Raw genomic sequence first — 27,989 nt, 5'->3', positions numbered from 1 at the left:
GAGACGTTGCTAGTCTGTCTGTTTTACTTTATCGTTATTTTCATGGCAAGTGCTCGTCTGACCTCCAATCTATGGTCCCCCCCCTTTGATAAACATTCACGATAAACATTCGTCCGGCTGAAAACGCTATCAATAATTTTCCCCACTCTTTATCTGTGCCTAAACCTAAGCGTAGATTCCATGAACAAAGCTTCTTTCTTAGAACTGCACACCTGTGGAACTCTCTTCCGTTTAACTGTTTTCGAGCTGACTACAATATGGTCTTCAAGTCCGACCTAAACAAATTCTTGATGAGCCGTTCTCCTTAAGTAATCCAATTTACCTAATTTACACTTCTAACGATTACCATGTCCTTTTGACCACTATACACTCTTTAACCTTTATCCCCGAGTGGCCTCTGGGCCTTGATAAGTGGTGATTCCATTGTAAAAAAAAAAAAAATTCAAAATTGTGATAAGTTCCTTACTTAAAGTCCTTGATCATCACTTTGGTCTTGATAACTTAACAAGTAGACCATCCATTGTTTCACAAACAAGTTTTAAATCAGCAGCATAAAAGATCTCTTCTGGACAACCTGTACGAAATTCCCTGCACAATGCTCCTAAGACACAAATGAAAAGCTTGCATTGAATCAACAAAAACAAAATACAGATTCTTCTTCTTACCAAGGTACTTCTCTTGTATTTGTCTCGGGATAAATATAGCACCAGTGGTACTTTGCTCAAACTGGATTTCATTTATGCTTATCTGATTTTATTACTCACTTGTTTGTCCAATCATTTTCAACTTGAGGCCTCTGTAATTACAACTACCTAGTGCTTCCCCTTTACCTTTGTAAAAATTCACAACTATACCATGTCCGTTCACACTTTTCTACAATAACTATGCCTTAGAATTTTTTTAAATTTTTGCACAAACATTAAACATGATATGAGTAAAAAAGTAACAGAATGAGGCGGGGGGGGTTAACAAATGCTGAACTTAGTCATTTTTTGTTATGCCTCGTTCACTGTGCACTCATGGGGGACCATGCATGCTTCACTTTTTAAATCTGTGATCATCTCGATGCGGTTTTACTCAGTTCCTAGTCTGCAACCATTGATCATTGCTTTGGTCTTGATAACTTAACACGTAGAACTTCTATCGTCTGACATGCAAGCACTAAATCAGAAGCATACAACATCTGTTCCGAACAGTCAGTACAAAATTCCCTGGACAATGCTTTTAAACATGAATGAAAAACTTGCTCCAAATCCACAAAAGCTAAATACAGCCTCTTCTTTTTACTAAGATACTTTTCTCCGGATATATCTAGCAGCATTGATACATCTCTGCTTCTCTAGACAAATGTAAGCAGAGTATCTTGTTAAGTATCTTGGTAAGAAAGTATCTTGGTAAGAAAGTATCTTGGTAAGAAAAAGAACCTGCATTTGGCTTTTTGTGGATTTGGTGCAAGCTTTTCATTTGTGTCTTAGAAGTGTTATGCAGGGAATTTCATCCAGAGAGATGTTGGATGCTGATAATTTAATACTTTTTTTTTTTTTTTTTTTACAAAGGAATCACCACTTATCAAGGCCTGGAGGCTACTCAAGGATAAGGGTTAATGGGTATACATTAGTCAATGTGATGATTATGGCGTTTGTAACATAGGTATTGGGATTTTTGTAAGTTGGATTATATAGGGGTACGGTTCATCAAGAACTTGTTTACATTGGACTTGAAGACAATTAAATTGTAGTCACCTGGGAAGCAGGCCAAAAGTTACCAAGACCAAAGTGATGATCAATGTAGGAGGAACTTAATACAATTTTGAATTGTAATGATTCTTAGTTGCAGCTCAATTATTTGTTCAATCATTTTCAACATCTGATCTATCAACTTTAAGCCTCTGTAGTTAAAGCTACCTAGTGCTTCCCCTTTACCTTTGTAATCACTAGGGCTATGACAACAGCATATTCTTTTCATTGTTTTGACTCTCGACTGTGTATCCCTTCATATCTTGCATGCTTTTATATAGAGTGATGTGGTTCTCGGTTGATTAACTGTGGCGGATATATACTACTCGAGAGTCAAAACAATGAAAAGAATATGCTGTTGTCATAGCCCTAGTAATAATTCACATCGATTCCAAATTTGTAATCTTTAAAAAATATTCTTTTAAGATCTGATTTGTTAAATCTGTGATCATCTCGACGCTTATTTCACTCGCATTCCTGAAACATTTCTGCAACAGCACCTGCGGGTTCTAAGATCATTTTTAAAAACAGGAAAAGCATCATTGTAAACGGTACATCTGAAGAAGGCTAGAGAATACATCGGTTGAAGCATCGTAGAAATATATTAACATTGATGAGAATAACATAAATAATGGGAGGGTAGAAAGTGGGCGTTGTGTTTACTTTCGGCAGCCTCGTACCTTTCACTTTCCTTTGTCCTCCTTTAGTCCTCACATTCCATAAGCGATGATTTTGACAAAGGGGGAAAGAATACTTGTTTTCTGGGCCAGAATCGATCCATATAACATCTACCATAGGCTTTTGACCTTTAAGTGGTATTTTCTTTTTAGCTCCCTTACATCAAGTGGTTTCATGGCTTGTCTGGAGTGATTTTGATTTAAGAAAGAAAAAAAAATTCCCTCATTTCAAAATTTTGTCAAAAATATTTATGTATATTTAAAATGTGAACGTTTCTGATCGTTATTTTTTTTTTTTTAGTGTTTTTGCCTCTTTATGTCTTTTATGGTACGGAAGCTTTGTGTTCATCAAGAATCCGACAGAGTTCTCTCATGGCTTTGTCTATCCCCTCCGTCTCTAATGCGCTTATAGCGATAACTGACCACACACGGTTGTGGATTTGTCGGAGTCCCATTTCATAACTCACATGCTCGATGGGTAGACTATCTGAAAAAAATAATAAAAACATTTAAAAAGGTAAAGGTAGTTTACATCATTTTTGGAATATAGTTTGCTTGAAGCATTGCTGGTAAAAAAAAATATGTAAGAGTAATGTGGGAAACCAGGCGTTTAAATTATGTAATGTATGTTTAAATTATGTGTAAATTATGTAATGTATGTTTAAATTATGTAATGTATGTGTAAATTATGTAATGTATGTGTAAATTATGTAATGTATGTGTAAATTATGTAATGTATGTATAAATAATAATTACATGAATGATTCTGCGCTTCAAAACAGGTGCTGTTAAGAATTGAACGTTTCAACATACTTAATGAAATAAACGGTAGGATGGTCAACATCTTGAAATTTGAAATATAGACTTTTGTTATTTATTTGTATTTGCTCTGTAGTTATATCAAACTTCCTAAATTAAAAGATTGGTATGAATATAACGTGAAATATAATTGAATAAGCATATTTTCCCCATAAATATTATATATATATATATATATATATATATATATAAAACTTGTAGTTTTAATTTTCTTTCTTTTATATATATATATATATATAAGAGAAAGAAAATTAAAACTACAAGTTGAACTTTACAATCAAAATTTATTGTTCGACTGAATACTCCAAAAAACAAGTCCTTATTCCGCGGAGTTTCAAAGAATGCTGTTCCTGTTATTCTTCTCATCAGAGGACATAAAGAAATCAGCAAATTATATTTGTAGCAATGCTAGAATTAGCTAGCTATGGCATTAAGTCAAACCGCAATTTATCGCAGTTATAAATTGCCAAGAAAAGAAGTGAAAAAATGTTGGATATGTAAAAGGATATAAAAACAAACCGTCATTTGGTCCGTTAATTTGAAAAAAGTTTTTCTCGTGGAATTAACGGTTCCATTTGAGGAAAGTTTTGATTGGGCACACCAAAGAAAGATATGAAGATCTGCAATAAGAATGTATCAGAAATGGCTGGAAAACTATTGTATTTCCTATCAAAGTCAGATGCCGAAGTTTTATTGTGAACTCAGCCTCCATGTTCTTGAATAATCAAGGTCTTTCACAAAGAAAATACAAGGCTCTATCTGCATCTGTGGATATGGCAATCTCACTAATTGACAACAATCCAAAAAAGTCTGGTGGTATCGTGAGATACTGCTGGGTATTCTGGGCTAGTGATAATGATGCTTCGGCCCCTGAAACCATACCTGAACCCAAAGTCATCATCTGATGAAGGCATTGTTGGAAGCAATGCTGCTGTAAAAACAACAGTTATTGTATAAACATTTTTATTTTTATACATAAATTCTCTACATTAAAATAAATGACTCTACATTAAAATTCAAAGATGGCATAACAGAAAGAAAACACGATTGCAATTTCTCTTCCGATTTTTTAATGTTGTAATCATGCCCATATTCCTTTATTTTCTTTTAAAATTGATGAGTTCCTTTTCTTCCGATGAGTTAAGGGTGGAATGAATTAAAAAATTGACATAATTATTACGTGAATGATTCTGCGCTATAAAACAGGTGCTGTCAAGAATTGAACATTTCAACATATTTAAAGAAATAAATGGTAAGATGGTCAACATCTTGAAATTTGGAATATAGACTTTTAGCATTTATTTGTATTTGCTCTGTAGCTACATCGAGCTTCATAAATTAAAAGATTGGTATAAATGAAACGTGAAATAAAATTGAATAAGCATATTTTCCCATAAACACACACACACGCACACACACATATATATATATAAATATAAAAAGAGGTTAGTGTAATTTGCTTGAAGCATTGTTAGGTGTGTATAAAAATAATTTATAAAATACAATGCAAAGGTGTAACAGATTGACACAAACTGAATTTATCAAGCGGGGTTTGAAAAGCTAGCACATTAAAGGAAGAGCACTCTGGCTGAACAAAAAATGTCTGAGCAACATCAGTGGCATTCCTCTGTAAAGGCACTTCTGGTGATTACCAACAAACTGTAGCAGACAAAATTGCAATGATCACAAGCAGGAGCTAATTCTCTCAGCTGGAGTTTTAAATACACTTCCTTCCTAGCTTGTCCAATTAGAAGTCAGTTCTCAGTCATGTGACTGAGTTTATAAAAGGTTAAAGCAACAACACACTCTCTCTCTTTCTTCCGAGGTTGTTGGTTGGTTGGTTGTTTTTGTTTTACGGCATATCAACCCTTTTTAGGTTATTTAGTGCCGATCCAGTTATTTTAAAGAAAAAGTTTTTAATAGAATATTTGTTTTTTGTTTTTTTCAAAAAAGTTTCTATTTAACCCATAATTGGGACCCTAACAGGTACTACCACTCTGGGTCAGAATGGACCTGGGAACAATGGCAATTAAGGGATGGCTCCACACTCCCCAAAGCCCACAAGCTGGGGCCTCACCATCGGATATAGTTTAAGGTCATATCCAGGACCATCCAAGGTTGTAGACTGACAACAACTCTATGTAGAACGGACCTGTCGCCCCCAACTTCTCTCTTGGGACAACAGAACTCATCCAGCCTTCGAACTCGGTGTTCGACTAAGACATGAATACAAAAATGCCAACATGGCTATCTCCATACACAGACTTCATCGTGGTATGCACACAAACTTTCTTTCTCATCCTACAGTACTGTTTCTAATCTTTCGTGATATGTTTCTACTAATACTTTAGACACAAACATACCTGAACCCTTCTCTCTTTCAATGGAAAAAACACGTTGGAAAGAACCATAACTGACTATTTCGTCTTAATCTACATCTTCACACAGGAACACTTTCCACAACTTAGAACTGCACGCCTGTGGAACTCTGTTCCGTCTGCCTGCTTCCCACCTGACTACAACTTGGACGTCTTCAAGCCCAACGTTAACAAATTCCTAATGAACCGCCCCCTTAAGTAAACACTTCATCAAATCTCCACACTAACGTAATGTAATTGCAATAACCCTTATCCCTGAGTGGCTTCCGGGCCTTGATAAGTGGTGATCACTGTGTAAAAAAACAAAACAAAAAAAACTAACCCGTTTCCTTATTACTAATGAAGATAATCCAATAAAGCTGTTTTTAAATGTTAGTATAAGACTTCTCATCGGCTTTTTATTCTACAAAACTAACTCCTTCTCAAAGAGTAAGAAGGTAAAGCCTCTTAGAACTGGACAGGACCATACTTCAGACAGAGAGAAAATCAGGGCCACACCAGCATAGCAGGCACAACACTGTCAGTTTTATTTTAGTACTAGCAGGGACACCTGGTGTAGTCCAGTTGTAAAATACGCTTAAATATGATATTTTAATTTATGAAGATTTTGTAGATATTATTATAGAGTCAATTTTCTATCGATTCCTATATTTTATAAAGTTGTTATTTCAAAAATAAAAAATATATCCATATGGCTTGGGTGCATCAGCTTGAATCGAAACCAAAACTTCTGAAGAATTCTTGGTAAAAATTTTTATTACAAGAAATGGAAGGTCATAACAATTAAAAGACAGTCAATCGGAAGAAAAAAAATGTAAGCGTGATACACGTTATTGTATTAATATATAGATGATCTACCACCCCATAGGTGGACTTATAAGTATTTATGTTTTATGGAAATCGATCCAGACAAGGTATGATGCCACTTGGTATAAAGAGCTACAAAAAAAAAGACAACAAAAAACAACTTCAAGGTTAGAAACTAACCATTGTTATATGGAATAGATTCTGACTCAGAAAACACCAATTTGAACTCCAATCTCTGGTCCCCCCTCACCAATCTTTCACGATAAACACCCACCTAGCTGAAACCACTGTCAAAAATTTTCCCCACTCCTTATCTGTGCCAAAATCAAAACGTAGATTCCATGAACAAAGCTTCTTTCTTAGAAGTGCACGCCTGTGGAACTCTCTTCCGATTGCCTGTTTCCCACCTGACTACAACCTGGATATATTCAAGTCCAATGTGAACAAATTCCTGATGAACCGCCTCCTTAAGTAAGACACTTTATCAAATCTCCAACACTAACGTACTGTACACACAATAACCCTTATCCCCGAGTGGTTTCCGGGCCTTGATAAATGGTGACTACCTTGTAAAAAAAAGAATTTCTTCCCTTTGTCAGAAACATTATTCATGGAATGTGAGGACTGAAGGACAAGACAAGAGAAAGGAATCAAGAGTTAACTCACCTTTTCTGTCCTGTTTATTAGCAATGACAAGGACTGGACACATCTTGAGTTCATTTTCTTGAAGAATCTCCCATAAATCACCTTTGGCGACTTTTAACTGCATGGGTAGCGTGCTGTCAACCACGAATACAATTGCTGTCCAAAAGACAGAAATATATATTTAGTATGTTCGATACAAAAATAATGTGAACAGATATCGTACATTCATATGTAAGCAACTAAGTGTGCGTGTGTATGTGCGTGTGGACGGAGTTTTAAGCATAAATTGTAAACAATACAGTGTTGCTACCTTGCTATAACATGATTTCAAGTTTAATGTAAATATACAAGGTGGAACGATAAAATTGTTGCCCTAGAAAAGACGACACGATTCCATTTCCGTTTGATGAAAACTGGTTTTCTTTTTTTTTTTTTTCGGTTCTGGACCATCTATTAGTGTACAAATCCCAAGAGCGATAAGAGCCTTCTATCATGTCTGAAAGTGACAATTTTCAACGAACAAGATCGGAGATGCGCCGCTGTACAACTCGTGCTCTCTACTGATCCAAGTTATGACAACGGGACCATTGTCAGTACCCTCAAAATGCAGCCTACAAGTCCAAAGAGACCCAGGCTTCAGAAGGAGTGCTATGATTTTGTCCCCTTTTCTCATCGCCCCCCCCCCCCACCTCTTTCCCGGAACTGAATCCATTGGACTACTTCGTTTGGTCATATGTTAAGAACATCACCAACATGACCTCCCACAACACCAAATCCGGTCTGATCACCGCCATCCGCCGAGTATTCACGATGCTTGTGGAAAAGGCATGCTCCCAGTTCCGGATCCATATCGAAGTGGTGATTGAGGCTGAGGGCGGTTACATTGAATAGATGTTAGCTCTACTATATAATCAAGTAACTTGAATTTATTTTTTCAATAAAAATTTTAAAATAAAGCTGTAGTGTTTTCTTTAGGGCGACAAATTTTGGGATTTAAATATTTAAAAGAATTTGATCTGAATATGTCTCACATATATTCTATGGTATTGGAGTTATGTATTTATAATTATTTTTTATTAAAATTTGAAAAGGATTCAAGATTTTTATGAAAGCATTTCAATGGAATATTTTTATTAAATGATTTCCATTAAAAGTTCATAATTGCAACTAACAGAATTCCATTAAAAACTGTAAAATTTTCTCTCAAAAAGATTCCCATTAAAAAATTTACCATTATGTATAAAAAAAATATCCATTAAAAAATTGATAAATTTTCTATCAAAAAGATTTCCATTAAAATAATTGATAAATTTTCCATAAAAAAGATTTCCATTAAAATAGTTGATAAATTTTCCATCAAAAAGATTTTCATTAAAAAAAAAAACTGATAAATTTTCCATCTGAAAGATTTCTACAAAAAATAAAAAAACTTTTTTCACTAAAAGATTCTATTAAAAGTTTTTAAAAATTTATCCAAGTAAAGCAACACCAAAGAAATATAAATGATATCAATTGTTAAATACGTTTTTTTTTTTCTTGGAGAAAAAAGATATTGATGTACAAATTATTACATACCTTGAGTTCCTTCAAAGAAATGTCGCCGCTTTGGTCGAAAGTGCTCACAACCAGAAATATCCCAGACAAGGAAGATACGGCCATCTTTTGTGACGATCTTTTCCACATTAAATTCAAGAGTTGGGTGAGTGCTGACAACAGCATCATTTCCAAGTAGCCAGGAATATAAGATACGTGTTTTACCTATGCACAAGAGAGGAATAAAAAAGACAAACATGGATTGAAAATGAAATACAATCAGAAAATTACTTGAATTCTTCTTAAGTTTTATTTTATTTTCATTCTAGCTGGCAACCCAGCATTGCCCGGTCGTACAATACATTTAAACATTATATTTTAATTCATGCAGATTGCGTATGTATTATTATAGAATCAATCCTCTATTGATTACTAGTCTGGATGCCCGATGTTGCCCGGGTGTTTGGAGGTGTGTGTTGAGCAAAAAAAAAAAAAAATTGACATCTTTGCTGTTGTGTGCATTGCCAAATCAGATGTGGTGAAGGTTTAAATTAAGGCTAGTCAATCAAAAAGAGGGGATGACTTTTGAAAATATCGGCGAAAAAAACGACCCCTCCCTGTAGAAAGTGCCCAGTTGAGGGTGAAGGAATTAATGTTTGTAGCCAATTTTTTTATATTTGTCGTCCAAAGGGTTGAGCTTTTTTTTTTTTTGCTTTTTTTTTTACATAGTGATCACCACTTATCAAGGCCCGGAAGCCACTCAGGGATAAGGATTATTGCAAGTACATTACGTTAATGTGAAGATTTGATGAAGTGTTTACTTAAGGGGGCGGTTCATTAGGAATTTGTTAACGTTGGACTTGAAAACATCCAAGTTGTAGTCCGGTAGGAAGCAGGCAGACGGAACAGAGTTCCACAGGCGTGCAGTTCTAAGAAAGAAGCTTTGTTCATGGAATCCGCGTTTTGATTTAGGCACAGATATAGAGTGGGGGAAATTTTTCACAGTGGATTCAGCTAGACGGGTGTTTTTCGGGAAAGATTGGCGAGGGGGGACCAGAGATTGGAGTTCAGACGAGCACCTGCTATGGAAATAACGATAAAACAAGGATAGGCTCGCAACGTCTCTTCTGTGGGAGAGAGGTTGCAGGGTAGAGAAAAGGGCAACCCCCACTAAGCCACGAAGTCTATTTTGTACTCTGTCAAGGCAGGATAAGCTGTTTTTAGCAGCTCCTGCCCAGATATGGCAACAGTATTCCATCCTTGGACGTACTTAGCTTTTATATAGATAGAGAATTGCATCAGTAGTGAGATATCTTCTGGAGCGGTAGAAGGATCCCACCATCTTTCCAGCGACCTTGGCAACAGACTTGATGTACGTGTTCCATTTCAGATCAGGAGTAAAGGTCAAACCCAGAAGCTTGTCAAAACACGGGGCCTCACCCAGACGAGAGCCATCCATCACAATCAAAACGATACCAATCTCGTGAAAATCTGTCGCCTCTGTCAAAAGTTTTAGGCAAACATACATACACACATACATACATACATTTAAACAGACATGCAAGATTTATATTACAGATTATATATTACAAGGAATAATTTGCCCGGTAGACTAATTCACAAAAAAAATAAAAATAAAATAATAATGATAATGTCGTTCATCAAATTCCATCTGTGTTTGTTTACAATATCATGTTACCTGATATTTGGGCTTGATGATGAATGCCCTGGAAAAGTCACTTATGATTAATGCTTAGTTTTAAATGATTTGCTGTGATTTTAAATTGAACTCATTAACAAGAAAAATTAAAATAAAACGGCGAGGTACATCCAGGCTTGAACAGGGGGATCATTTGTAGTCGAATACCCTACCACTAAGTTATATCTCCAGATTATAATAAATGTGTTTTTTTTTAAGAAGGAATGATTTGCTGAAATTTTATCATCTCTCTTGCAGGTGTAACATAAAATATTCCCCCCCCCCTGTAAAATCATTCTTTTTTATCTATAAAAGAGAAAAGACTTTTTTCAAGGTCATATTTTTTTCCATTTTCGATACTTACCGGATGAATTTCTGTACAAAACATATCTAAGAACACTGCCAGAGATATAAATTAGCTTTGTGTGAAGTTTGCAAAAAAATAGGGTCAGCCATTTCAGAAAATATAAGGAAGGAACTCACACACACAAAATGACTTTTATATGAAAAATAGATTTTGGTTAATGTAACCTTTAAACTTTTCAGATGTATCTTGTTGCAAGAACCTATGGCATAGTGGATAAAGTACTTGGTAAAATTCAGTTTTAAGTTATACTCTTATGTACAACACAGGCAACAATCAAAATACAATTGAAAATTACTTGGAACTTTTACCCAGTCATGGCTGATGGAACGAGAGCAAGCTACCCCTATGGTTTAAATAAAGGGTGTAATGGATTCTTCTGGCCACCGTTTTTATCTTGAGTTTATTTGTCCATACGGACCCATGGCATAGTGGTTATAGTACTTGGGTCAAACCAAGGGTAAAAGTGATATTCTCCTAAAGGTTGAATGTTCAATTCTCAGTGTAGGAAACTAAAAAAAAAAAAAAAAAAAAAAAAAAAATGCGAATTATTTAGGACCTCTATCCAGTCATGGCTAAGGGAATGAGAGCATCCTACTCCCATGAAGCAAATACAAGGTTCCGTTCGAAATTCTGTTCAAATTCCAGAGTCTGACAAAAACATTACAGAGTTCGGCAAGGCACACCTGAAGAAGGTCAGAGGTTACATCAAATGAAACGTGAAAATGACACTCAAGTAGTCCGATGAATCCAAAGGTACTTATGCATTTTTGTTACCATGCTGAAATAATATTAGATAGAAAGCCATTCTTAATATGAGGAGGGGAAAGTGTTTTCTACCTATTCTCTACTTTCACTTAATCATCTATAATATTAATCTCACCTGTCTGTTTAAATGTATGTATGTATGTATGTTTGTATATCTGCCTAAAACTTTTGACAAAGGCGACAGATTTTCACAAGATCGGCATCGTTTTGAAGCTCGACCGTTCAGACGACAAATATCGAAAAATTGGCCAAAAACATTCATTCCTTCACCCTCAACTGGGTACTTTTCTACAGGGAAGGGTCGCTTTTTTTCGCCGATATTTTCAAAAGTCATCCCCTCTTTTCGATTGTCTAGCCTTAATTTAAACTTAAGTCACTTCCAGTTTGGCGATGGGCACAACAGCTAATGCGTCACATTTTTTTTTTATTTCACTTTCTTTTCTTCCTTCGCGGTACGGGGTTGAGCCTGCCTGTCAACTACCACTTTTTTTTTTTGCGCTCACAGTTTTCCTTCTTTTCTTTTGCTCAACCAACACCCTTACACACACCTCCACTTTCTTTTCTACCTTTGCATCACGGGTTCGAGCCTGCCTGCCTATTACAACTTTTTTTTTTTTTTTTGCTTAACACACACCTACAAACACCCGGGAAACGCCAGACACCTAGGCTAGTTTAATAGAAAAGATATCGCAAAACTTGATTTTAACTTGAAAATGCGATTTAAAAAAAAAAAATAGCACGGTAACAAAAATGCATAAGCATCAATCCAAACAATACTTATAATTCTTATCTAAAAAATTCAGTAACATTTTATTTTCATGTTCTGATCGATGTAACCTTTCAACTTGTTGCAAGGACCCATGGCGTAGTGGATAAGGTACTTGGTAAAATTCAGTTGGAAGTTACACTCTTCTGGGTGGGGTGGGGGTGATGGTTCAATCCTCAGTACAGGCGACACTCAAAATACAATTGCGAATTACTCAGGATTTCTATGGCTGCTGGAATGAGAGCAAGCTACCCCTGTAGTTTAAATAAAGGGTTCCATGCGAAATTCTATGCCGCAGATCCCTTCTTGCAGATTCCCAATTTCGACAGAAAGATTCCCGAGTTCAGCAAGATACACCTGAAGAAGGTCGGGGGTTACATCGATTGAAATGTTGCAAAAATAACACCCAAGATAAGGGTAGTCCGAAAAATATGAATAATCGATCCCCATCTCAAAATTTAAAAAACAATCAGAAAATTTTATAAGAGAGGAGATATGGTCAAGATTGTCTGTTCTTTTTTACTTCCGGTTTCTGCTGCTCATTTGGCTGGATAATTAGATAGCGTCCAATGGGCAAGAAACCCATTCTTAAAATTGGAAAAAGTGGAGGAGGACGGTACTAGTGCAGAGAGTGATCCGGACGTAAATAATAACGTTACTATTTAAAAAGCCATTCTTAACATGGGGAGGGGAGGGTGTTTTGTACCTATTCTGTACTTTAACCATACAACTGAATAAAAAAAAACATATCATAAAACTTTAATTAAACTTGGAAATACGATTTAAAAAATAGCGCGGATCACTCTCTGCACTAGTACCAGGAGAGCTTTCATGTTATTTGAGAGGAAAATAATCATTAATAAGAAAGGACCATATTTTGCTCGTCACCTTCGTCCAGAATGTGGAGCAGAAAACGGAAGTCAAAGAGCAGACGATCTTAACTATAAAAAGAAAGAATGAGAAAGAAAAAAAAAACAGCGAGAAAAAAATCTGAAACCAAATTCGTTTTTTATAACAATTCTTTAATTATTATTTAATTTAAAAAAAAAGTATTATTTGATTATTATTTTATATACACATATATATTCGTATAGGCTACTACTCTCTTGTCTACGAAATTTATCGTCTGCATAACTTGACAAAGTTCGGAATTTGACGTCGAAAATCGGGAATCTCCGTTATTTTCTAAGACGTCCATTACTCCATTCTGTATTTTTAAAGAGTTTCCCTTAAAACACGCCCCAGAATTATTCATATGAAAGATACTTACAATATTTAAACAAAACCGACTTTTAACGACCTAAACATGGATTAAAATTAGGTTAAAATTTAAAACAAACAAACTCAATTCAAGTATTGTACCGAATGGGCGAACCTGAACGAGAACCCCCCCCCCCCTGCATATAATTTTCATAGTATGTTTTAGTATGTAGTATAGCTTTCGATGTTCGCGGTGTTTATTCAGAAAGTTGTTCTTACCATGGGGAGGTTGTGGGTGTTTATACTACGCTGGGTCAGGTTGTAAAAAGTACCAATTGCAGAATACTGGTTTAAATTAGGAGTGAGGGTGATTCTCGTTCAAGTCCGCTCCGACTGGAATAATGAATGGGTCAGTTTTACAATAGCCAGCAAAATAAAAGTGTTGAAGAAGAAAAAAAAAATTAATAAATAAATGTAACCAAACACAAGATAAGTTCTACAAACCTGGATAAGTTTTTCTTTTTCGTTTTTTTTTTTTAATTTTAAACTTGTGTTATAACTTATTATAAAGCGTTTATTTACTTTGAAACAAAAGTAAAGTCTGAGTTAGAAAAAAGGGCAGTTTTGTTATAGCCATTATTCACTATTCAGACCCTCAAAAATCGCCCAAAAATCGAAAATTCAATGAATCACCAATCGTGCGAAAATGTAATGTTCTAACAGCATTTTGTTTAATTTTCGATTTTTGAGCAATTATCGAGGGACCAAATTGGCTATAACAAAACCGCCATTTCTTTCGTTCTAACTCAACAGACACTACTTTTGTTCCAAAGTGCATACACGCCTTAAAATAAGTTGTTTTTAAAATAGAATTAAATAATTAAAATACAAAAATATTATCCAGGTAGGTAGAAGAGTGATTTAACCTGTCTTTGGTAACATTTGTTGTATATTTATTTTTTTATTTCATTTTTTCGTTTTATTGGCTATTGTACTCATGCTTGTTGAATGAATCGATATTAGGATCTGTTTAATCCGGAGATAATGCCTGGGAGGGTGGTTACGCGACTAACAAATGAACAGATACTCTGGTAGAAATATCACGTGACGGGCATTAAACGGGAAATATGCGAATATTGAAGTTATTAATACGTACCTGATTGAGATGGTCCCACCATCAGGACTTTACTGGGGTCACCCAACATGGACCCAGCGCCACCTCCCCTACAACTGAGAGGCACTCCCATGGCGCAACAATAGTGACAACATTGAAGGATGTGATTTTATTTTTATTTTTTGCGTTTACGAATTCTTCATTAGGGACATTGTTTAGAATTTGTGGTTGTTTCTTTTCCTTCTTTTTTTTTCCTTCTTTTGTTATTTTTGTTTTTGTCCTTTTTTTTTCTTCTTAAAGTGCGTGCTTTCTCTCTTTCGAGTCTAGACGCGCAAAGGAATTATTACAATTCATTTTATTTTTTATTTTTTAACCCTCTCTTTAATTCTGGTTAAGCTTCGAAAGTAGGAACAATCAAACTAATATAATAGTAAAAATAGTCAAATGAATGAATGAAATCCGGAAAACAAATAATAAAAAAAAAAGAATAAATAAAAACAGTGCAAAAGATTAATCCCCGAAAACAAACTGCGCAAAGTAAGAACCAAGAATGACTGGAAGAAAAAAGTAAATTCCGAATCGATACAATGCAAAAAATCGTTCCGTATCTCCTTGGATATTCCTTCGGCTGCTTTCCTTCGTCTCCATTTTTTCCACCTTTTTTAAATATACATTATGAGGTCATCTATCCCTTTCTCCTTATTCGCGTCTTTCCTCACGCGCTCGCTTGTGTACATTCAACTAACTGGTCGCATAGAGACTAAAGGGAAGTAACTCCGGGAAGTGGCGTGATTAATGTGTGTTCGGCAAACTGGGTTCAAGTCATCCTGTTAGAGTTTCTGTATAACTTTCATCAATATCCCTTAAAAAAAATTATGAATCGATATACTCCTTTCAAATATGGATTAAATAGTAGGGTAGACTGGACTCTTAAATCTTGTTTAAGCGACTAGTTGATGAAAACTCTGAAAAAATAACACTTTTATTTTTCAATGATGGATGTCACAAAAAAAAAAAAACAATAAAAAAAACACCACACTCTTGACGATATACTTACTTGTGAGGGAAAATAGATACTATTCATTAAAAATTATGAAAATTCTTCCAGTACTTTTGTTTTTATAAAATAAATTCAACTTTTAGCTATACATGGAATATTGCCGGCACACTCTCTCTCCCTTCCCCCTCTCTCCCTCTCTTTCTCCCCCCCTCTCTCTCTCTCTCTCTCTCTTGGCAAACCCTTAGCAGTGAGGATGGTTGCCTGAGTGTGTGGAAGTCACCAATAAGGCCGATCTTGGCCTTGAAATATCTTCACAATGTGGACAAGTTGTTACATTTCCATTTGGAGGGTTGGCTTGCAAGCATTCTACTTTCTCCCTCCTTTTTCTCTTCTCCGCGAGATTTGTACATTGGTTGGCCTCAAAAGTGGCTGTGCCTTTGGCGGTGGTCTGCCTCCAGGTTTTCCTACCTTTGGCCTGGGTCTTCCATGCATTTATTTTGATGCCACACTTCTTCGGGTTTGCTTTCAGAAGATCCTTACATTGTTTTTTTTTTCTGGCCACCTCGAGCGCACTTTCTTTCTTTTAGCCATCCATAGAAGAGTTGTTTCAGCAGCCAGGAATCCGACATCCTGACAACGTGGCCCGACCACCTCAGCTGGTTCCTAATGATGATGGCTTTGATGCCGGTGATGTTAGACTCCTGGAGGACACTGAGATCAGTGCAATAGTCCTCCCATGAGACATTTAGAATGCTCCACAGGCAGCATTCGTAGAACTTCTCCAGCACCTTGAGGTATTGATGATATATAATCCAGGTCTCTGAGGCATAGAGAAACGTCAGGAGCATAACAGCTTTGTATACAGCCATTGTGGTGCCTGTCCGGATGTCTCTATCTTGAAACACTTGTTTTCACAGATGGCCATAGGTATCTCTTGTGAATTTTAGTTGGATTAGACTTAAATGTCAAAATTGGATGCCAAGTGGCTTCTCTGGAATGGGAAGTGGTCCAGGGGTTTATTGCCAATGGTGAGGAAAAGAACTACAATGTCGGTCCTGTCATTGGGCTTTGGTTGGTACATGATATGTGTCTTTGTTAGATTAATAGGAAGTCCGAGCTGGGTATAGGCATGGTTGAAGTCATTCATAATCTGCTTCACGTGTTCTTCGGAGATGGACGCCATGTAGTTGTTATTAGCATACTGGAATTCCATCAGAGAGGCAATTGAGGTTTTGTTTTTTCATCTCAGGCAATAAAGATTGAAAGCTTGTCTGTTTGTCCTGTAGATGATGTCGAGTCCTGGAGAAAGGTTGTTCTTGACCATGTGTGTGATGGCTTTCACAAATATGATAGTGTCGAGGCAATGACGCGGCCCTGTGTGATGCCTGTTTTAACTTCGGAGGACTCTTCTATGCTGTCAGGAGAGAAGACTGTGACATTCATGCCTTCGTGGAGAAGTTTGATGATCTCAACAAACTTCTTGGGCATCCAAAAGTGGTGAGGGTTTTCCAAAGTAGCTCTCTTGGAACTGAGTCGAAGGCCTTAGTCAGGTCAATAAATGCCATATAGATAGGTTGATGTTGCTCTCTGCACTTCTCTTAGAGTTGATGCATTGAGAATATCATGTCTGCAGTTTGTAGAAAACCAGCTCGGTTTCTGGAAGAACTGTTTCAGTGAGTAGAGAGAGGTGGCTGCTCAGCGCACAAGTAAGGACCTCTCTAGCCATAGCCAGGAGAGAGATACCCCTGAAGTTTCTGCATTCTGAATGGTTACATTTTTTTTTAAAGATCTTAATGATGGCAGCATTTTTGAAGCCCATTGGAACTCTTTGGTCTTCCTAGATTTTAATGATGAATTGATGCAGTTGAGCCAGCAAGAAGTTTCCACCAGTCTTCTAGACTTCAGCTGAGTTATAATCAAGTCTGGGGGCCCTGTTATTCTTCAAGAATTTGACCACCTCCTTGATTTCCTGGATGTTTGGGATTCTGCCAAGAAATTTGTTGATGGGTGCTTGAGATCAAGCTGAGCATAGAAATGCTCTTTGTCCACATTATCGGCTGCAAGTGTTGGGACATATACAGAGATAATGGTAGTGTGGGTAGTTGTGGGTAAGTTCAATTCTTAAAGTCATAAGTTGATTCTGACTGGCTGTTTTTTTGGTTTGGGGGAAAAAGCTATTTCGAATGGCAAAACCAACCCCATGAATTTATGGTTGTTCTGCATCCTGACCCTTCTAGAAGAAAGTAAACTGTCCTTGTTTTTTTCTCAGTTGTCTCTTTCCTGCATGTCATGTTTTGCTCAGGGCTACTATATCAAAGTTGAATCTTTGGAATTCCCTTGTGATGAGAGCTGTTGATCGCTCCAGTCATTTGGAGTTCAGAGTGTCCATCAAGGTTCGCACGTTCCATGCACCAAATTTCATTTTCATTATCTTTATATTTCGACTACCAAGTGGTGATCCCGCTGGATGTGGTTTTCCAGACAGGAAAACTGAAGCAGGCTATGTTTAGGGCACCTTTTCTAGCCTCCTCTTCATTTGGAGTGAGCAGAGTGAATCCTGAAAAGGGCTGCTCAGTCTTGGATGTAGTTGCCAAACAACTTCCCTGCTTTGATTCAAAAGTTGGATAACTGAGACACACACCCACCGCTTTCGTGCCAGCTCCTGACTAAAGGCTTCTAGCCATCATGAAGTCTGCCTCCATTGCCAGTCACCGACCGTGGAAAGGCTTGTAGAGTTCTTGTAAGATTGTGGTTTGGTAGTTAGAACACAGACACCTGTATGTGGGTTTCTTTCAAGGTTACACAATGTTGCACCTTCCTTCACAAATCCATGTCCTGTTTCCAATGGCATGGGGATACAAGATGACTAGAGCATCTGCAACCCTCATCAGCCTTCCTGATCATTGGGCTTCGAAAGTTCCTTCCATCCAGAGTGACATAACTGTCATTCGCCCCTCAGTAAGTTTAGTCTACTCATCAAGGTAGTGTGCCGTAGTGTGGCTAGGATTTTGCTACATCCCTTCTTGGAGCTATCGGCGAGAAGTAGGCAGCATATGTGTGGACTAGTTATTAGGTTGGTGCAAAAACAATATCGTTTTCTCACATATGTTACTTTTATATATGATTTCTGAATTAATTCATTGATATATATAGCTATGCCATATATCATTTCGAAGTGCGTGTTTTGCTCTATCAAATCGTGTTATTCGTTACCATTCTTAATCTCTTTATTCATTTTTTTGCAGGCTTTTCAACAGCATGGACAAAATTCAAATCCGCATGATTTTCTTGTTCCAGTTCAAAATAGGCCGAAAAGCTCATGATATAAATGATGCATTCAACCACTAACAAACGTGTGGCACAACGGTGGTTTAAAAAATTTTGCAATGATGACGACAGCCTGGAAGATGAAGATAGTCGTGGGCGGCCGACTGTGGTTGATAATGAACATTTAAAGCCTTAATTGAAGCCAATCCTTGCAAAACCACACAAGAAGTTGCTGTTGAACTTGAGGTCGACCACTCAACAGTCATTTGCCATTTAAAGCAATTAGGGTAGTCAAAAAGTTGGATAAATGGGTACCACATGAGTTAAATGATAATGAAAAAAAAAATCATCATTTTGAGGTGTCTTCTATGCTCCTTCTGCACAACAAAAACGACCAATTTCTTGAGTGGATTGTGATGTGTGATGAGAAGTGGATCCTCTATGACAACCGGCGATGTTCAGCACAGTGGTTGGATGCCGGAGAAGCTCCACAACACTTCCCAAAGCAGAAATTTCACCAAAAAAAGGTTATGGTGACTGTTTGTGGCAAGCAGCAGGTCTCATCCATCACAGCTTCTTAAATCTGGGTGAAATGATTACGGTGGAGAAGTACTGCCGACAAATTGACGAAATGCACCAGAAACTCCAATGTATGTGCCCGAGATGGGTCAATATGAAGGGACTAATTCTCCTCCATGATAATGCTCACTCGCATGTTGCTCAACTGACCCTGCAGAAGCTGAACCAATTGGGCAACGAGACTCTGCCTCATCCGCCATATTCACTGGACTTCTCACCCGCTGATTATCACTTTTTCAAACATCTCAACAATAGCCTGTGTGAAAAATGCTTCAAAAACCGAGATAATGCGGAATTGACCTCAAAGGACTTCATTGCTTCCAGAACCCTGGATTTCTTAGCTAATGGGATAAATAAACTTGCTTCTCATTGACAAAAAATCTATCGATTCTAATTTCAATTAATAAAGTTTATTATGAAAGGAGTTATGATCTTTTGAAGTTGAATGGCAAAAAACGATATTATTTTTGCACCAACCTAATATTACACTACTCTTTTTTTTTTCCTACATGGTAGTCACAACTTATCAAGGCCCGGAAGCCACCCGACGATAAGGGTTATTGCGCGTACAGTAATCAATGGGATAATATCGCGGTAATCGTTAGTAATGGAGATTTAATAAAGTGTCTTACTTAAGGGGGCGGTTTATCAGGAATTTGTTTATGTTGGACTTGAAGACATCCAAGTTGTAGTCAGGTGGGAAACAGGCAAACGGGAGAGAGTTCCACAGGCGTGCACTTCTAAGAAAGAAGCTCTGCTCATGGAATCTACGTTTTTATTTAGGCACAGTTAAAGAGTGGGGAAAATTATTGACAGTGGTTTCAGTTAGACGGGTGTTTCTTGTGAAAGATTGGTGAGGGGGGACCAGAGATTGGAGCTCGGACGAGCACTTACCATGGAAATACGATAAAACAAAGACAGGCTCGCAACGTCCCTTCTGTGGGAGAGAGGTTGCTGGGAAGAGAAAAGGGCATCCCCCACTAAGATACGAAGTCTATTTTGTACTCTGTCAAGGCAGGATAGGCTCTTTTTAGCAGCTCCTGCCTAGATGTGGCAGCAGCACTCCATCCTTGGACGTACTTGGCTTTTATACAAATAGAGAACTGTATCAGCAGTGAGATATCTTCTGGAGCGGTAGAAGCATATTAGGGTTCGACTGTGCAGCACAGAAAGTACCCCCCCCACATACAGCCTACACCACTGCCTTCAAGTGAAATAATTTTTTGTGTTTAAACCAAAAGAAAAATGGTTGATTTCTCATTGAATGTTTGAGTAAAAGAAAAAGGAGACTGATTTTCAGATCGCCAAGATCACTGCTTCGAAGCGCATGTAACAAAAATCTGCCCTGTTCCCCTTTTCGGCGTTATCGTAAACAAGATTTATCCAACTGAGACCAGATTGCAAAGTGCACCATAGCGACGTTGAGCTGACAGAAAAGAATCGTTTCCTACTGAAGAAATGCTGGATTTTTATATTGTCAAACCCGACTGCATCTCAATTTACATAAGACACGTTTTTGTCTTGTGTCGGTCAGATTACGAGTTTAAGACTTTTTCTCTTTCTTTTAAGCGAATGACAACAGCGCTAATCATGCACACTACAATTTTTCCTACATTCTCTCCCAGAAAGCAGCGATATTCCGCATACAGCTAAAAGTTGAATTTACTTTATAAAGAAAAAATACTGAATGAATTCCGATAATATTTAGTAAATAATATTTATTTTTCCTCACAAATAAAATTACTTTTTGACATCCATATTCACTCAAGATGTAACCATGGAGAAACACCTTTCTTTATTGATCCTGTTACCAACTCATTATTACCAACCTTCATAGACTTCTCCTTGCTATATGAAAGCAGTGCTGTTTTAGGAAAAAAGGTTGGAGATTGTGTAACCCTTGCTTGATAGTCTTCCTGCGAATGCATCCTTACATGGAGTATCCATTATCTCTCAAGATTGAAAAAAAAAGACTACTTTGTAGAGACTAAAGGGATGTAACTCTGGGAAGTAAATTTATTTGTATTCGAGGACATTTTTAAAAAAAATCTATTTCTGCATTAAAAACAACCTTATTAAATACATACCAAATAGTACCAGCAATGCTTTAAGCAAACTACAATACATATATTAGTTGAGTTCTTCATTGCACTTACACTGATATTAAAAATCTACATTTTCTATTTAAAAATTATTATGTTACTGTCAGTTTATTCTGTTTTCGGTCAGTGAAAGAGAAGTCCTTCTAAACTGAGGCAATTTCAATTTTTGTTCTAATCCAGTGCCCTTTTGTTGTAGAGCTGGAATTTCTTAACTTTAAAAACCGATCTTGTACGTAACTTTGCCCTCGTAGAGAGGCAAGTAAAGAGGAATTAACGTTGCCGACATCCCCTAACTGGGCGGCTGGACACCTTTTGTAAATTTACTATTCCCTAGAAACTTCATCCTTTTGAATTTTTGAGATGAAGGTTAATAAAATGTGTCATTTGGATTCTTCAGACTACTGTTCTCATCTTTTATTCATTTATTTATTTATTTTTTTGTACAAGGAAGGCACTACTTATCAAGGCTTGAAAGCCACTCGAGGATAAGCGTTGATGAATGCGTGGGGACCTTTTGAACGACGGTGTCACAACTTTGTGGGGAGCTTGGTCGACATTCACCGATGCCTGGTATCACGGTCGTGATGTGAGCATAGGTAAATGTTTCTCTCGTATGGTCGCTAGGACCCTATATATAATTGTATTTAGTCTGATAGGTTTTGAATTAAATGCGTAAAGCAAAGTAAAGAGAAAGAAAAGTGTTCCATGTCTTTAAAGATAGAATTGACACATTGCCAGCCGGCTGAAGGAGACGATAGTTCTGTATTCATGCGCGCACGTGCTTATAGCAGTAGTCGTCGAAACAACAGAGAAAGAAAAGGCAAAGTCCCCGGTGTGTTGACGTGGGTGAGTATGAGTCGTATTGATGTATGTTCTTTAGCGTGACAAAGAATGTTCGTTTCAGGGTACCGCACGTGGAAACAAATAGTAGTTAGAAGAGAAGTTTGTTTGGCCTGGGGGGCCAAAGACCCCCCCGCCGGGAAGACTAGCTAGAAAAAAGGTTAATGGTTTCAGGTTTTGCCTTTTATAAACTCTGTCATGTGATAGAGAGCTGGCTTGTGATTGGACAAGCCAGGCGGAAATGAATTCCAAATCTCGAAGTTGTGCTATATAGCTCTGCCTGTACAATCACTTAATATTTGTAGCGAGTCGCTACAAATGTATGGTAGTCACTTAGACAGCAGCGTATCAATAGTTTGTGGTGAAAATGGGGTAGAAATGGATTGTTTAGATGGTTGGGTGTTCTTACAACGTTTCGTCTGATGTAACCTCCCACCTTCTTCAGGCATATCTTCACAATGAATGTGATTGGTGAATGGTGAAAAAAAGGATGTTTTTGTTAGTTGTTAGAATTCAAATTGTTCTTTGAAACGGAGGTTACATCGGACGAAATGTTGTGAGAATAAAAATCAACGTGAGAACATTCCAAATAATACGAATTATCAATCCGCATCTCAAAAAATTCAGAGAATAAAATAAAATAAAGAAATAAACATACTGTTTTTAATGTTAATATAATTAAAAGACGTTTTAAAAATGACGGACTCAACCCGATGTATTATTATGATGTATTCCCCAAAAACGTATCGCAAAGTCTTGTTAAATGTGTACTGCGTGTGTGTTCACTACAAAGGCTGAATTGCTAAGGCCTTACCTTCTTCTTTTTTATGTCGCTATTTGGTAGGATTTTATTTCTCACTCTTTTGTTTTATGAATGCCATGTTGATGTGCCGTCTGGCTGTGTACATGTATTTCGTGCGATCATCTCTAGCTATGTGTATATGGGTTTGTATTACTGTACACATAGATTCGAAAAAGTTGTCAAAAAACAAACATATAACAAATAAATGTTATCAAAGGCAAGATAAGTTACTTTTCTACCTAACTGGATATATTTTTCGTGTTTTTATTCAGTGTAACATGTTTATTCAGCTCGAAAAACATACAGTGTTTACCGATGTATTGGAAAATTCAAGATGGCGCCTCACTCCCTCTTTAACACGGTAAGTTTGGGAAAATGTGTTATAAATAAAAAATTAGATAAAATACTATTCAAAACCTGCCGAATATATGTCAAGCTATGTCACGGTAACATATATTGAGCGAGTTTTTAACAGTATTTTATCCAGTTTTTTATTTATAAAACCTTTTCCCAAACTTACCGTGTTAAAGAGGGAGTCAGACGCCATCTTGAATTTTCCAATACATCGGTAAACACTGTATGGTTTCCGAGCTGAATAAACATGTTACATTGAATAAAAACACGAAAAATATATCCAGTTTGGTAGAAAAGTAACTTATCTTGCCTTTGATAACATTTATTTGTTATATATTTGTTTTTTGACAACTTTTTCGAATCTATGTGTACAGTAATACAAACCCGTGTATATTTATAACAGTCTATTTTTGTGTACATGTGTGTGTTCAAATATAACAAAAATAAAAAGACGGACACAATTCTATGGGGGGATGTACATTGGAGAATAGGGAAACATACCTTCCATCTGGTTAACCTTGCGTTGACAGAGCCTTGGAAAACAAGTGAAGCATGTGTGGTCCCCCGTGAATGGACAGTGAACGAGGCAGGAAAAAAATGACCAATGATATGAAGAATAAAATTGCAAATTACTCAAGACTTCTACCCAATCATGGCTGACGTAGCAAGCGGATGCTACTCTTGTGGATTAAATAGAGGGGTTTATTCAAAATTCTGTGCAGATTCTCGAGTTCAACAGAAAGATTCCTGGGTTTGATAAGATACACCTGAAGAAGGTCGGAGGTTACATCGGCTGAAACGTTGTAAAGATAACACTCAAGAGGAGAACAGTAGTCTGAAGAATCCAAATAATACATTTTATTAATCCTCATCTCAAAAATTCAGAAATATGAAGTAACTCTTATCAGTTTTACTATCCACTATGTAGTCATTTTTTTTTTTTGCCTTGTTCACTGTTCATTCACGGGGGACCATGCATGCTTCACTTGTTTTCCAAGGCTCTGTCAACACAAGGTTAACCAGATGGAAGGTATGTTTCCCTATTCTCCAATGTACATCCCCCCATAGAATTGTGCCCATCTTTTTATTTTTGTTATATTTGAACACGCACGCATACACCAAAAATAGACTGTTATAAATATACACATAACTAGAGATGATCGCACGAAATACATGAACACAGCTAGATGACACATCAACAGTAACTGAGGACTCTTTTATACATACATTATATATATACACTCCGACCGGCTATTTAACACCGAGTTGGGTCGTTCTTCCGGACCCTTACCTCCCCTTGTTTACATCAGATTTGAGTAATGCTCGCCTGGAACCGTAGAGATTTAATGCCTCTATCCACTGTCTCATAATGACAATCCCTAAGGATTTCTTTGAGGTTAGGAAATAACCAAAAAGTCAAAGTGAGCAAGGTCTGGACTGTGGATTCTGAATTGATCAACTCGATCATCTCCCTGCTCTCATAATAACTTCTTTCTTTTTGATCTTCTCTGAGAATTCTTGGGACAAACTTCAGTTCCTTGTGAATAATTATGTGTACAGTTCCAATGCTGACATCAAACTGTGCACTTGCCTCTATAGATACACGACGGTCCTTATCCATGAAATATTGATAGGCTTCTGACTTTCTTACTCCTCCACACTTCTCATCATTCCTCACAGACTCTTCTACACTCTAACTGAAGCTCGAAGCAGCAAGCAGCCTGAAGCATTTCATACGTTTCTGTGACATTTTTTTCCAAAACAGAATTTTATTGCATATCTTTCTTATAAAGTGTCCTCACGTTCAGATTGCATTTTTGAAATTCACCAGCTGTGAAAATCAGGCTTTAGTAAGGCGTATTCCAAGTTGTGTTATAGCTGTTCATTTCAACCTGAGATCATAAAAACTAGTCAGTCATCTCATAAGATCTATAGGAATTACATACTGAAAAAAATGCATTCGTCTTGACCGAAACCTCCATTTTCAGCTCCATTGCAATTGAAACCCTATAACATTACCACAATGGTTTATATATAGAAATAATGCTAAACTTACAAAATTCAGCATGTTAGAAATCAACCTACATCAAAAACGTAGTGGAGGAAGAGTCATACTCACTTCTAAACAAGTTACAAAATAAATAAATAAATAAAAATAAAACAATATTATACACCAAAAGGCTGTCCTCCATTTTCTGCAGACTTAATATGTTATGCCTTACTACTGTGCTATACCTCAAGGCAAGCTTATAAGTTACTTCTGAAGAAATTTTCATTACCATCTTTTTCTTTAGTGGAAAAAAACATTCTAGGTGTGAGGGATCAATTACAGCAGTAAAATCACTTTGGAAAAGGCCATCTTTATGTTGTTTTAGTAGTTGTAGTAGTACTTCATAGAGTTCAAAATAGACTTCGTAGCCTCGTAGGAGATGTCCTTTTCTCCTCCTTGCAACCTCTATCTCACAGAAGAGATGTTGCGAGTTTGTCTCTGATGTATCGTTATTTTCATGGAAAGTGTTCAACTGAGCTTCAATCTTTGGTCCCCCCTCGCCAAACTTTCACAAGAAACACTCGTCTAGCTGTAAACACTATCAATAATTTCCCCCACTCTTTATCTGTGCCTAAACCTAAACGTAGATTCCATGAACAAAGCTTCTTTCTTAGAACTGCACGCCTGTGGAATTGTCTTCCGTTTTCCTGCTTTCCAGCTGACTACAATATGGTTGTGTTCAAGTCTAAAGTAAATAAGTTCTTGATGAGCCGTTCCATATAAGTTATTAAATTTACCAAATTTTCATTACTAATGATTACTATATTGACCAATTTCTACTGTACACTCTTTAACCCTTATCCTTGAGTGGCCTCTGGGCCTTGATAATGTGGTGATGCCTTTGTAAAAAAAAAAAAAAAAAAAAAAAAAAAAAAAAAAAAAAAACTTCAAATATTTTATAAAAGAATAGTATTCATAATTACTGGCAATTTTAAATCTCTGTACAGAAATCCATGACTCAAAGGGTGATCCAGGTTGGATTTTATGGTTTTATAAATCCACTTTTGCGTTCTTATCTGTCGGGTCTGTACCGAATGGATTCATGTATTTTTTTATTTTTATTTTTTAAAAATCTTTTGAGACGAGGCTTCATAATTTGTGCATTCATTTTTTTTTGCAGACTGTTATCCTCATCTTCATTGTTGTTGTTTTTTCACCATGTTTTGGCCAACTCATCCTCTGGCCTTCTTCAGGTAATTCACTGCGATGAGATAGGAATGCTGAGACTTGTAACTGCATCCCTGGGCCCGTGGTGTAGTGGATGGAGGCATTGAGTCTCTACAGTTCCAGGTCAGCATTGTCTGAAGATAGCACCTTCAATCTTACCCAAACAGGCCAGAGGATTAGTTGGCCAAAACGTGGTGAGACGACAACAACTATGGAAGGCAGTAATTGCTGGGGATAAGTTACATAACTCAACATTTCCATCCACCATATATTGTTTATAAGTTTTGAAATTACAATATATTGGGTACAATATAATAATCAATAGACAATTTGTTCTAAAATAATAAATACAAAATCTGCATAATTTAAAATATTATATTTAAGTGGATTTTATGACTGAGCAACACTGGGCGGCATGCGAGATGGTAAAACTAAAGTATATTATAAATATTAAAGAATTAATATTTATAAAGTAATCTCAACCAGATGTAAAAGCTCGATAAAACCAAATAGGAGATAGAGCTTATAATAAGAGCAAACAGTTAATAAAACATGTTAAAAAAACACCTTGAAAAAGAGTTAAAAACATATTTAATCTGAAAAGGAAACATTTGATAAGTGGATAGTTCTTAATCCGCGGAGTTTTGAAGAAATACTTTCCTTCTCATCAGAGGGTTGGAATTAGCAAAATGCGGGATCGGATTTTGCATACAAAAGTATTTGATGAAACTACAAGTAAGTCAAAGATCTTACTTGATAACAAAAGGTGTTTTTTTTTAATATGATTTATTAACTATTTGCTCTTATATATATATATATATATATATATATATATATATATATATATATATATATATATATATATATATATATATTTATATTTTATTTATTTCAGCTATTAGTAAGAAAAATGAAAATGACAGATCTAGCACATTTTGTTGGTGCCTGGACGACAGGTGCTATTGTAGCGATGATGACGGAGGTGGTGACCGTATCAAAAGGAAAAAGCTTAAGGAAAAGAAAACCCTAACCCTAACCCTCTGAAGAAAACTGTATAAGAATGCCAATGCTGTCTGAAAGTGATCGTACAGCTCTTGTAAGGGTTGTGAAGAAAGGGCACAAAACCAAAACTATTCGAAATGATATTGGAGCTTAATAATCGTCAGGATAAGCTTGTTTCAACAAAAAATTGTTTGCTGAGAGCTTCACAAGGTTGGATTTTATGGGAGGGCTGCCATCAGAAAATCATTGCTCCAAGGTATTTCAATTATTTTGTCCAAATCCTGCATATATCATATATATGTAAGAATCGACACATTTGG

At 36.5% G+C, this 27,989-nt stretch overlaps 1 protein-coding gene across 2 annotated transcripts in view; it reads right to left on the bottom strand.

Moving 5' to 3' along the window:
• The window catches only part of LOC145260638 (ADP-ribosylation factor 5-like), a 58,239-nt gene extending 42,971 nt beyond the window's left edge, over positions 1-15,268 (bottom strand). Inside the window, exons 1-4 of one of the 2 annotated variants that reach the window (XM_080118964.1) lie at positions 14,549-15,268; positions 8,638-8,820; positions 7,084-7,218; positions 2,320-2,900 (exon numbers count right to left, since the gene is read on the bottom strand). In XM_080118964.1, coding sequence (XP_079975090.1) covers positions 2,737-2,900; positions 7,084-7,218; positions 8,638-8,820; positions 14,549-14,639 — 573 coding nt within the window. In that variant the 5' untranslated portion in view covers positions 14,640-15,268 and the 3' untranslated portion in view covers positions 2,320-2,736. Of the gene's footprint in view, positions 1-2,319; positions 2,901-7,083; positions 7,219-8,637; positions 8,821-14,548 lie in introns of those variants that run through there. The other variant, XM_080118965.1, reaches the window with a different exon arrangement.
• Positions 15,269-27,989: the final 12,721 nt, after the last annotated feature.

Source organism: Euprymna scolopes, chromosome 36 (genome assembly GCF_053919585.1).
Source record: "Euprymna scolopes isolate OS-2025 chromosome 36, ASM5391958v1, whole genome shotgun sequence".
Taxonomy (NCBI): Eukaryota; Metazoa; Mollusca; class Cephalopoda; order Sepiida; family Sepiolidae; genus Euprymna; species Euprymna scolopes.
Note: the sequence above shows the minus strand (reverse complement) of the source record. Positions and strands in the feature narration are given on the sequence as shown.